Here is a 13,148-nt window from a genome sequence, read left to right as displayed (position 1 = left end):
GATTATTTTGTAACGAAATGACAACATTTCGTAACTCGGTCTAAATGAACATTTCGTCCACGAAATGACCAATTTCGTAACGAAATATTCCTTGTGACACTTGGCGCTCCATGGTTTTTGTCCACGGTTTAAACCATGGTTTCATTTGTACCACCTTTGTGAATTCGGGCCATTGGGAGAACCATGCATCATGGCGAAGGTATATCAGTCCCTGTAGCAACATTTCTAGTTGTCGAGCCCACCCGGAGGTGTGGGGAGACTAAGGGATCGCCTACGGCGTCTGTCCGTCCGTTGTTCGTCCGTCTGTCCGTCGTCTGTCTGTCGTCCGTCCGTCCGTCCGTCGTTTGTCCATAACGCTACAAAAACTTGAATAAATCTCTACTGAGGATTTCAATTTCAATCAAACTTGGAGGGAAGAGTGGTTATAGAAAGGTACACATTTTATCAAACATGAAGGGCGCCTCAAGGTCAAGGGTCACAGGCAGAGGTCAATGAACTTTAGGGCCCAATAATAAGTTTTTAGGGCGCATTTCGTTTATGGCTCGTAACTTTTGATGTATCTGTCTGTTTGTGACCAAACTTTAATAGATGGTAGATGTCCCTTGGGAAGTTGAAGGTTACCACAAGGTCAAAGGTCACAGACAGGGGTCAACGAACTTTTAGGACCCAATGTTAAAGGACAAGTTCACCTTCATAAACATAAGGATTGAGAGAATGTAGCAATATTAGTAGAACACATCATTGAAAGTTTGAGGAAAATCAGACAATCCGTTCAAAAGTTATGAATTTTTGAAGTTTTTGTGCACTACCCGCTGGATGAGAAGACTACTGCAGTGTAGGAATAACTTAGATGTCACATGCGTACAACAATATAAGGAAAATATAAAGAGAATTTCACAAAATTTCATCTTTTGAAAAAAGTATAAATTCCCCTGACTCGTTACCGACAAATGTTATGGGTAATATTATTCCCCCTGCCTTTAGAAAGAGGCAAGTCAAGTGCTCTTTTCTTATGCGAAAAAAGTGAAAATATGTTGAATTTTCTTTTACATTTTCTTTATACTGTTGTACGCATATGACTCACAAGCTGTAGTAGTCTCCTCATCCAGCGGTTCCAACACAAAAATTTTAAAAATTCATAACTTTTGCATCGATTGTCCAATTTTCCTCAAACTTTCGCTGATGTGTTCTACTAATATTGTTGCATTTTCTCTATCCTTATGTTTATGAAGGTGAACTTGTCCTTTAAGTTTTTATGGCGCGTTTTGATTATGGCTCATAACTTTTGATCCCTATGTCCGTTTGTGACCAACTTGGATGGTAGATGTCCCTTGGGGAGGTGAAGGTCATCACGAGATCAAAGGTCACATACAGGGGTCCACGAACTTTTAGGGCCCAATGTTAAGTTTTTATGGCGCGTTTTGATTATGGCTCATAACTTTTGATCCCTTTGTCCGTTTGTGACCAAACTTGGATGGTAGATGTCCCTTGGGGAGGTGAAGGTCATCACAAGGTCAAAGGTCACAGGCAGAGGTCAATAAACTTTGGGGCCCAATGTTAAGTTTTTAGGGCACGTTTCGATTGTGGCTCATAACTTTTGATCCCTATGTCCGTTTGTGACCAAACTTGGACGGTAGATGTCCCTTGGGGAATTAAAGGTCTTGACAAGGTCAAAGGTCATAGGCAGGTCAATGAACTTCTGGGAGTTAGAAAATATTAATTTCTTGTACGCGAATGGGCGAAACACAATTTGGCACTTGCCTTGTTTTAATGATTCCTTTTTGTCAAGCCCACCGGAGATGAGGGGTCATACAAAGTTTTACCTTTTACCAAGTATCAAGGTCACCTCAAGGTTAAAGGTCACAGGCAGGGGTCAATGAACTTTTAGGGCCCAATGTTAAGTTTTTAGGGCGCGTTTCGATTATGGACCATAACTTTTGATCCGTAAGTGTATTTGTGACCAAACTTGGATGGTAGATGTACCTTGGGGAGTTGATGGTCATTACAAGGTCAAAGGTCACAGGCAGGGGTCAATGAAGTTTTAGGGCCCAATGTTAAGTTTTGAGGGCGCGTTTCGATTATGGACCATAACTTTTGATCCATAAGTCCCTTTGTGACTAAACTTGGGTGGTAGATGTCCCTCGGGGAGTTGATGGTCACCACAAGGTCAAAGGTCACAGGCAGGGGTCAGTGAACTATTAGGGCCCAATGTTAAGTTTTTAGGGCGCGTTTTGATTATGGGTCATAACTTTTGATCCGTAAGTCTATTTGTGACCAAACTTGGATGGTAGATGTACCTTGGGGAGTTGATGGTCACCACAAGGTCAGAGGTCACAGGCAGGGGTCAATGAACTTTTAAGGCCCAATGTACTATGCATTTAATTATGACTCCTAACTTTTGATCCATAGGTCCATTTGTGAATAGAATTTTAAAAAAAGGTGTTGTACGTTTGTGGGCCAGACACATTATGGCACCTGCCTTGTTTTGTAATATTAATGTGAAGTACCATATAATCGCTCTGACAATATTTTTTCTTTTATTAGTTTCAAAAGCTCTTCATTTTTTTGTCAATGTCTTTTGTCTTTGCAGTCTTATACAACAAATTCTAGGCATGGCCAATCCTCCTCCCGGCCCAGGAGGGGTTTATTTCCCAGTGTAAGTACCAAAAGTATACAAATTACATAACAATGGCCTAAGTGAGTTCCTTTAACCCATTGAGGATGGACTGATTTTGCTACAACACGCATTTTCCATAGAGACTTGCCCGAGTATGCTTGGGATTCGTTCTCAATGGGTTAATGGACAAGTTCACCTTAAAGGGATCGTACAGTTTTGGTTGAGACCTAATTTCAGGTTTCTAACATTTTTTGGTGAGATAATGAGAAACCTCTTATGAAATATGAAAAAGCATGTAATTCTATGAGGAATTCAACATTTATTTGATGAAAATTGGTTTTGAAATGGCTCAGATATTCAAAAAAGAGCAATTCTAATAAAGTGTTGGACCCACACTTTATTACTATTGCTTTGTTTTACTTTGTTTTTGGATGTTTCAGTTATTCCAAACCCGATTTTCATCAACTAAACTTTAAATTCCTCTTAAAATGGTATGCTCTGTACTATATCATTAGTGTTCTCTTGGTATCTCACAAAAAGTTAAAAGCCAAATTCTCATCTCCACCAATACTGTACTATCCCTTAAATATACATAATGTAATGTGTGGATTGAGGGAATGCAGCAATATTAGTAGAACACAGTGAAAGTTTGAGGAAAATTGGTTTAAAAGTTTAAAAAAACTTTTGAAGTTTCAGTACTGCCATCGCTGGATGAGAAGACTGTTACAGTTTGTAATGTCACATGTGTAAAATGATATGAAGAAAATACAGAAAATTAAAATTATTTTCACTTTTCTCACATAATAAAAGAGCACTTGACTTGCCTCTTTCAGAAGGACGGGGGAATAATGTTGTTAAGAAGTCAAGGCAATGTGTACTTTAAAAAAAAATAATGAATTTTGTAGAGTTCTCTCTATTTTTCTTTAATATATTGCTGCATTCACTCAACCCACACTATTAGCCTATTGAGGACAAGTCCCGAGTGTACTCTGGCAAGCATCTATGGAAAATGTGTGTTGTAGCAAAATCAAACCCTCCTCAACGGGTAAGGTGAACTTTTCCTTCAAATATATAATGTCTGACTAAGAAACTTTTGTAGGAACTGGTCAAACTCCTCTCTGCCCTGCTCAAAATGGATGAATGAGAGGAGAACTTGAAAAAATATGAAAATGAGAATGCATAAACTGCTACAAATGTATTGTTTGGATTAATAACTCATGATATTATCTCCTTTTTAGCTCACCTGAGCCGAAGGCTCAAGTGAGCTATTGCAATCACTCTTCATCCGGCACCTGTTGTGCTTCGTGCATAAACTTTTAACATTTTCATCTTCTTCTTGAAAACCCCATGACTGATTTTCACCAAACTTGTACCTAGGGGGATAGGATTTCAATTTGTTCAAATGGGCACCATGCCCCTTTCTGGGGAGCCCCCAGGGGGGCCCCAACCCCCTAAAATTAAGGAATCTTAAAAAATCTTCTTCTCTTGAACCAAAAGTGATAGAACACATTCAAAATACACATTCCTTGTCTGTAATTCTACATGATAAAACGACAGCAGGTACTTCTGGATTCCTTAATGCACACATGCCTGCATGCATAACATAATAAACAATCAAATGTAAGTTAACAAATGAATTTGTACTCCCTAATCAATTACCACAGTTTTAATAGATGATAAGGTACTAAATGTATATGGGCATGGTGCTGCATGATAACTCAGAATAGTGCAATTGAAAATACAGAATACGGTGATTCGGTTTATCACAAATGGAACATATTAAGGTAATCAGACTCTAGAAGGCTCACAACTGTGATTATAACACCTCTGTTAATTCTACCCAATCCTTGCTTTCACTATCAGTGAAAGACCATGAAGCTGATATTGTGTCTACCGGTACTTTAGAGTGTGTGTGTACTGGGCATTGGGAGAAAGCAAACAAGATATTTTATACTTGCACTTGTGCCCATAGTTGTATACTGTATATGTCATATATTTCGCGAGTCTAAATTTTCGAGAATCGGGAGTACTCGATGATTTCACAAGTGGTTAAATTCGCGATCGAGGGGTGATGTAACTGAACAGATAAATGAACACCCGTATGTCACATGCACACTTGGATCATAAATTTCGCGAATAGCACTGGACTCGCAAAATTCGCAAAAATAAAAACCTCATGAAATATTCGGCGTATACAGTACCTGGCAGGCAGAGAGTTGTGCCAAAAGTAACAAGTGAGTATGGTGTCAAATTGGGTGTAACTAAAAAATGATGAATTATCCAAATTACATTTCACCTTTGAAAATTCAACTGATGTGTTTTTCCTTGTGCAGTTCAGCTTGATATTGAAATGTAACACTTTTTCATTTTCTTTTCTTTTTCGTTTTTTTTTTTTGCAATCGTCTTTGCAGTCAGATGTTAAACATCCATGGCAGTCCAAGGGACTATGCATGGGGTGAGGGCGGTCTTGATGCTGTAATAACACAGGTAACACATGTCTATGCTCAGTAATAGCATTTAACACTAGTTCCTGTATCTCTTTTGTATCATCCGGCATGTATGCCGGAGGATACATTGGATTCAGCAGCATTGCTAAGTATGCCGCCGCTGCCATTGCTGCGTCACGTTCTTGTGTGCACTGTAACGGCCACAAACCTTGATGGATTTCTTTTAAATTTTGTATGGAGGTTCATATTGGTAATGTCTCCACACCTTTAACTTTGGGTGATGCTGCCCCCTGTGTTCCGCTTTTATAGGGTAAAATGCCATATTTTTATGCATAGTTTGTGTGCGCTCTAGTGGTCACATTTGTTAACAGATTTGGTTCAAATTTGGTATGGAGGTTTATCATGATATAATCTACAAGCCTATAGATTTTGGATGTGCTGCTCCCAGTGTTCCATCTTTTATAGGGTCAGAGGTTATATTGTTGGTGGAGGGTTTGTGTGTGCCCTATAGGCTACATTTCTTGTTCAAATTAGGTATGAAGGTCTACCATATGAGCTAAAAGTCGAACGATTTTAGATGTGCCACCCCCTGTGTTCCGTCAAAGGTCGTATTGTTGATGGATGGGTTTTGTGTGCTCTACTATAGGCTACATTTCTTGACGGATTTTTAGTATGAAGGTCTACCCTGATATAATCTTCAAGTCTATAGATTTTGGATCTGCCCCCAGTGTCCCGTCTTTTATAGGGTCAAAGGTCCGATGGATGGGTTGTGTGCCCTCTATAGGCTACATTTTTTGACAGATTTTGTTCAAATTTTGTAGGAAGCTCTACCATGATATAAACTACAAGCCTATCGATTTTTGAAGTGCTGCCCCAAATGTTCCATCTTTTATAGGGTCAAAGGTCATATTGTTGGTTGATGGTCTGTGTGCCCTCTCTAGTGCCCCGGGATACAATTGCATTGTGCAGCAATGGACATTTCTAGTTATGGTGCAAGTTTACATTACAATCTATCCTTTCATTTTTTGTTTCCATCAAAGAAAGCTGTGCCCAACATCCTATTTCTCCTGTACCCTGTACCAAAATCTGAAAGTCTGCTGCGAAGGTACTTTGGTACGGTGCTATTGCTGTACAATGCAAGGCATGAAGCACATGCTTGACCCGTGTGGCTTGCAGTACTTTGAATTTATTGGTATATAAAACAACTGATCAGCAGTAACTGCAAAGGACTGAAAGGATCAGTATACTGAGTATAAATGAGAATATGAACAATAAACAAAGACTTGTACAGTTTACATCCAAGCAAATATAAAATGATAGCTTTGGAAACTCTACATTTACACACACAGGCACGGCGATACGGTGCAATTAACTCGCCAAAAGCATATGACTTCGAAGCCTCATTTGAATAAAGTAGACAGCTTGTGTACGCAAAACCGCTGGGGAAGTGTAGCAGGACAATCACAATATCTCACCTCAGAAGCCATCAAATGATTAAATCTATACAGCAAATTGAAGAAGAAACTATTCTCTAACTCGCAATGTTGATTATTTTGGGTTTTATTGAGGAGAAACCTGTGAAAATAACGTCGAAACTTAGCTTCCAAACAGAAAATTTGGTCTCAAAACAAGTGTCATTTTTTTCACATTTTCATTTATTGCCCAAAAATGAAACTTTCGTATATGACTTATGGTTAGTTTATCCATACTGTGTTCCAAAAATCTTTTCTGTATCATTTGGCGCACGGTTATATCTGGAAAAAATCAAGATCACTGTCACTTTTGACCCACGTAAAATCCATAGCATATAAGCAGTATGCAGTCCGATGTATCAGTTTTCGTGCTGCGTGAAACAGTTGAAGCACATTGTAGGGTTCCTCTCTTGCCCACTCACCACCCTGTGGACCGAAAACCGAACCCTGTCGCATTCATTGGGCCGAACCTGACACCGCTGATTGGCTTAGCATGTACTGACCAGTAGAGAACGCATGCACAGGAGGATGATCTAGTTGTGCATGTCCAGTATTTTCTCTTAAATTGGGTTGTCTTTTTGCTCTTATTTTCACCTAACTACTAATTGCACAAACACAAAACTTCGCAGGTAGTGAGTCTGGTATATACAGACTAGCAATGTGTTAATCAAATGCATATTCATGCAGGCGCACACTTATGTCTAGAAAAAATAGTAACCATTTCCCACGGTCGACTCAAACAGAAAAACGCACATATCTCGAAAGATACATCTGCATTTTCGCCCAAAAATCATATGAAGGATGATATATCCATATTAGACATATATGTGTGAAGTTTCAAGGGATTTGGTAGTAAAATACTAGTAAGGGAGATACGAGGAGGTGAACTTTTGAGATTTTTTGTCCTTCCCTCCGCACAGTGCTTCGATGACTGTTACAAATTCAAAAGCTTTGGCCTCTAATCAGTGAGTTAATTGCACCGTATCGCCGTGGCTGGACAAAGACAAATAAATACAATGATAATCAATGATGATTGCCTCACAATACAGACACCTATGTATTGACACGGGTACATACACACATACGTTGTACATCCACACACACACACATAACGCACATGCATACACAGACACACAAATACAAACACACACATGCATACACAGACACACAAATACAAACACACACATCCATACACAGACACACGAATGCAAACACACATACACATGCGTACACAGATATATAAATACTCACATGCACATATACACACAAAAACACACACACACACACACACACACACAAACAATGACTGTTGAGCAAGTAACTCTTCAGGAATGCTGGTCCAACATGACCAGTAATAAATATACCCGAGTATATATCTTTATTAGGGCCTCTCGAAAAAGGTTGTTGATTTACAGATCAGCATTTGCGATCTTAACAAATTTCATTTGTAGAGGGAGACAAATTGAAGACACTTACACCTGAACCTTGGTGAGATAGTGAGAAACCTCTCATGAAATATGAAAGAACATAATATTCCAACAGGGATTCAACGTTTATTTGATGAAAATCGGATGTAGAATAGCTGAGATATCTAACAAAAAGAACAAACATTCCTAATAAAAAGCGAGACGCACCTTTTAATAGGATCGCTTTGTTTTACTTTCTTTTTGGATGTCTCGGCAATTCCAAAACCGATTTTCATCTAATTTTCACCTAATCAACTTGGAATTCCCCTTTTAATGGTATGATGGTATGCTCTGTACTCTTTCATAAGTGGTTTCTTGGTATCTCACAAAAAGTTAAAAGCCCAATTTTCATCTCCACCAATACTATAGAATCACTTTGATATGCCTTGTCTGCCTTGGACTACTTAACATAACAGTGTCAGAATTTCCAAGCTTGGGTATTTATTCCCATCATGTCACTGCCAGCAACCAGGGACATCCTGGTGGTAGTGTCGCTGAGCGGAAAGCAGTAGATGACAGGTTTGAGTCCCACTGGTTCATTTTTCCCGACATGTATGCTAATTAACAGATCAGCAGTTGCGATTGTAACAAATTTCATTTTTAGAGGGAGACAAATTGAAGACACTCACACCTCTTATTAAAGTTTTACGCAAGTGATCACATCAGGTTTTGTCTGGAATACAGTAGCGATCATACGTGATGCGCTCCGTCGGAATGAGTCAAAAGTCGCAAAAAAATGAAATCGTAGTTGTGCCTATATGTGAATTCTACAGACTCTAAGCTTTACACTGATATGTAATACAAGTCATTTCGACATCTCTATACATCATAAAAACGAATATTAACTACGCTTATGATGCCAGTCCATTTTCTAAATAACGGAGAAAATCGCTCTCAAAGTTCAGGCTATGTTCAAGCTCACAACCTGTTTCTTTCACGGGACGAAACAATACAACAGTCCTGCTTAGCGACGGCGTTTACCTCATCGCACGCACTACCGTATAAGGCGATAGCTTGGGTGTGTAAGATAATTAACCAATCGCAGGACAGGTCTATCATTAACGATTCTGACCAATACGGCAGCCCGAATGTAAACTTCGGTGCGTTTGTGTCCGTGCCGCTGCCACCGCATGAAAGAGTCGGTACGTGTTGTGTGTCGGCTGCGGTGTAGTTTGCTGCAAGTTTTAACTCACAAACAATAGGAAACAGTAGAAAGAAAAAAGGCACGCAATGCGTACTACGAGAAGCGTCTTTTAGCGCGGGCGTTGATCGCTTCCATTCTCCTCCCATGTTGTTGTCAATGGAAACTAAAGAGGATGCATTTAGCAAGTACCAATACCTAAATAGAACCTGAAAACCCATTGTAGGCGGGGGTTCAAAAGACAGCATTGGTAGAGAAAGTCAATGAAGTTAATTAAAGATAATAAAAAGTTTTGGTACCTCAAAAGCTTCCCTGAATTTTCTTGTCTTGGTTTGTGTTTCAGGTTAAAGTACGTTGTCTGTGAGAATTACTCGCCCCAAAGTGCTCTCATGTCTTAGTAATCATGCAATAATGGTTTCGTACCAGAGCCAACGCTGTACAGCGTCGATAAATATTGTACGAAACCACTTACTGCGACCAGCAGCGTGCAGCCCATTGCACGCATAGCTAACTGCGACCAGCAGCCCCATACGCATAGCGTAATGGGGCTTCGCACTGTAGCATTCAGGATCATGACAGAATTAGTATCGCGGGTAAATGTCAACTTAAAATCCAAAAATTTCTTCGATTTGAAGACTTACCAATTAAGTTGAAGTATTGAAAACAGGCTTCGAACAACGTTTGGTTCTGCCAATAGTCCCTTTCTGTTCGAATTGATGACTGAATGTGACTCGGTCGAGAGGACCTTGGGAGAGCTATACACTGGATACTATGGCCAGCGCATGCGCACACAAACATCTTATCCGTTCATGGATTTGAAATTTGTGTGCATGTGATGTGTTCGCATGCACTGGCTGTAGTATTCAGTGTACTGTATGTAGCTCTCCTAAGGTCCTGTCGACCGAGTCACATTCGGTCATCAATTCGAACAGAAAGGGACTATAGGCAGAACCAAACGTTGCCCGAAGCCTGTTTTCAATACTTCAACTTAATTGGTAAGTCTTCAATTTGAAGAATTTATGGGATTTTAAGTTGACATTTACCCTGCGATACTAAATCTGTCATGATCCTGAATGCTACAATGCGAAGCCCGATTACGCTATGCGTATGGGACTGCTGGTCGCTATGCGTATGGGGCTGCTGGTTGCAGTTAATTGCATGATCACTAAGACATGAGAGCACTTTGGGGCGAGTAAGTCTCACAGTGTTAGTTATATGAAAGGTACTTTGACCTGAAACACAAACTAAGACAAGGAAATTCAAGGACACTTTTGAGGTACCAAAACTTTTTATTATCTTTAAAGATAGTCGCCTTTTGAGATCGTGTTCTTAGCGTGTACTAAAACCCCTCAAATAACGCACATGGTCGTAATGTTGCAGAGCATCAAAGACTGCTTTCGCGTCTGTTCTGCTGCAGCTGTATACAGCCGTAACATTCTGAATTCCCGCCATATTAGGCACATTTCCTTTATAGGCCTTGCGTCCACAGTAATTATCGCTTATCACGCTTGCCAATGCTGCACACACTACACGTATCAGAAGCAAAGGTTGATAAAGGCCTGACAGCTTCACATTGGGTTTGTAATTATGATTGTATCATAAATATACTTCTTAATCTCGGTCACTTTTGTTGTACCATAGCATATCAAGAACCGTTAACTTGTAACTTAAGCTTAATGTTGTTTTTTTTTACATCACATTTACAGTAACTGTTACAATCTTTCTGCATTTGGGAAGTTGAGTATAGATAATTATACTGACAATTATTCGGAATTAATACTTAGGCCTTCCTCATTTCGTTTTGTATTCACAAACCTTACTAAAATAAATGATTGCTTGATTCTTTCGGGTAGAGGAACCACCGGAAAAGGAACCGCATCTAATTTTCTTGTTAACGAACCTAAGCTAATAGCGACCATATATTTCATTGTGTGATTATTGAACCTTCAGAAGAAGCAATTGTAAATCCTCCCCCCCCCCCCCAAAAAAAAAAAAGCATTTCAATGTCATGCATTGTCAATATTGATAACAGGCCCGTTTTTATTTCGTAGTGTTTCTCAGTACTCCTGTGTTTATTTTTAAGGATGTGCCTATCTTTATGATTGCGTTTGATGTTCAACTATTTCTTTCCCGCAAGCTTGAAAAGGAAGAAGCTAAAATTCAGCCAAGGAGACGAGTTTTCTTCCATGAGATACAATTATTAAGACATACATTTATTCCCGAGAGTTGTGTGATTGCTTATGCGCTAAAGAATTGTGTCCATTACATGTATCAGGCACTATACAAAACGGTTGAATCTGCTGAAAGTCGAACTTCGTTGTTGTTGTTGTTTTTTTTTCATTTCAATTTCAAGCGGGGATGGACAAGAAATTAGTTTGTCTATACTGGCAGGAGACATAAGTTTTTCAGTACATGCTCCGCATTTAAACAGTCGCCATATTTTCGTGGTCAGAATCAGATAATGGACACGTGATACACATGTATTATAAAAATGAAAATACAAAACAACGAACACGCCATACGTTTAAACATTATGAACTTCAATTAATTATACTTACCTGTATTTACTTACCTATTATTTTCGTAGCGACATCACTTAGGAATTAAAATGTATGAAGATAATCGTTACTCATTTATTTCGCGCTATTATTATAGCATTTACATTTTCCAACTGTTGTTGACAGTATTATGTACCATATGGTTACGATTATGAATGTTGGTTATGAATTCAAAAGACTGGTTTATTAATCGAACTATAAAGGTAATAGCTGTTTTGAAAATACAGTATTCATCGCATAATCGGGCATCTGATAATCGGGAACTTTGCTTAAATGACATGCGCTTCCCAGAAACATTTCCAATGCATGTTATTTTCACTGGATAGTCGGGCGGGGGACCTCTGATAAACGGGACAATTACTCTTCAAGCGATCTTTGATTTTGTTGATATTTTACACAAAAAATCTACCAAAATACCACAAAAATATTTCAAAGATTCCCTATCAGTTGTCGTTTACATCGAACTTACAAAGCAAGCTTCTTACTGGTGTGTTTTGACCTCCGTCCATCCAGTACATGCATAGCCACGAAAGCGCCATGTATAAGTATCCATGCCATTGCGAAACACCTGCTTTCGCGAACATTCTTCTCCCCTACATAAGCAAAGCCATGTGCTCGCTTGCAATTCCTACTCACATCCAATAAAAAAACACGCCTCGCTCACACTGCTCAGGCTGTGTACGTTGTTTAATCTCAGTCATACACTTTGAGAGCAAAGTCCAAATTCCTCGTCTCTGAGTGTTTCAACTTTCAATACACTGTGATCTGTGTGTACATCACAATCTTCCTCAGTTGTGAATGAGCTAGAGGGTCGCGCCGAGAGGGGTAGTGTGGTTGTGTATTGATGTACATGTACAGTACGTCAGTATGCATGTGTGTGTGTGTGTGTGTGTGTGTGCACTACATGTACATGTCGTATGCCGTTAGTGTATGGTGAGTGCTCATCGCGAAATCGGGCACTCGCTTAAAGGGGCCGTGTTTGCTACTCCTAACCTGTCCCGATTATGCGATGAATACTGTAGGTCGGTACAAGTTCAAAACGCAATCGAAGTCATCGTCATGGGGGAACTGATAGCTCTAAAAAACTTGTTTAGGCCAGGAAAGATTGCCATATGCAATCTTTGTAGAAAGTTTTGACTTAGGCAATCTTTTGAGTAGTTTGAGAAATTATACAAAGAATAATTTGTTTTGATGATGTCAAGAGTTAGTTTGAACTATGAGAATAAAAAGACGCGGTTACCTCAACAATGTCATAGTTCGATTAGACATGATGGGTAAAGTGAATTCATGACTTGTTGACTAATCCTTACTGAATTGATGATCACTTCTGTAAACCATCAGTTAAGTCTTATAGATGATACCTCTGTAATCGTAGTCAAAATTCTTTTGAGCGATGAGACGAAAACCAACAAACAAAATGTCATGTATCATTGCTTGAGTTTCCAGC

The 13,148-nt window shown here is 39.3% G+C and overlaps 1 protein-coding gene across 3 annotated transcripts in view; it reads left to right on the top strand.

Annotated features, from left to right (window-relative positions):
• Window positions 1–13,148, top strand: part of LOC139722754 (E3 ubiquitin-protein ligase RNF126-B-like) — a 176,354-nt gene that overhangs the window by 95,818 nt on the left and 67,388 nt on the right. For all 3 annotated transcript variants that reach the window (XR_011710306.1, XM_071634041.1, XM_071634040.1), the window contains exons 5-6: window positions 2,591–2,656; window positions 5,029–5,104. Coding sequence is in view for 2 of the 3 variants with exons in the window: in XM_071634041.1 (XP_071490142.1) it covers window positions 2,591–2,656; window positions 5,029–5,104 (142 nt within the window). In the remaining variant the exon portion in view is untranslated. The remainder of the gene's footprint in view (window positions 1–2,590; window positions 2,657–5,028; window positions 5,105–13,148) is intronic.

The sequence above is a fragment of the Diadema antillarum genome, unplaced genomic scaffold, assembly GCF_040938485.1.
Source record: "Diadema antillarum isolate AM-2024a unplaced genomic scaffold, OU_Dant_1.0 scf00000170, whole genome shotgun sequence".
Taxonomy (NCBI): Eukaryota; Metazoa; Echinodermata; class Echinoidea; order Diadematoida; family Diadematidae; genus Diadema; species Diadema antillarum.
The sequence above is the reverse complement of the archived record's forward strand: the minus strand, read 5'-3'. Positions and strand labels throughout refer to the sequence as shown.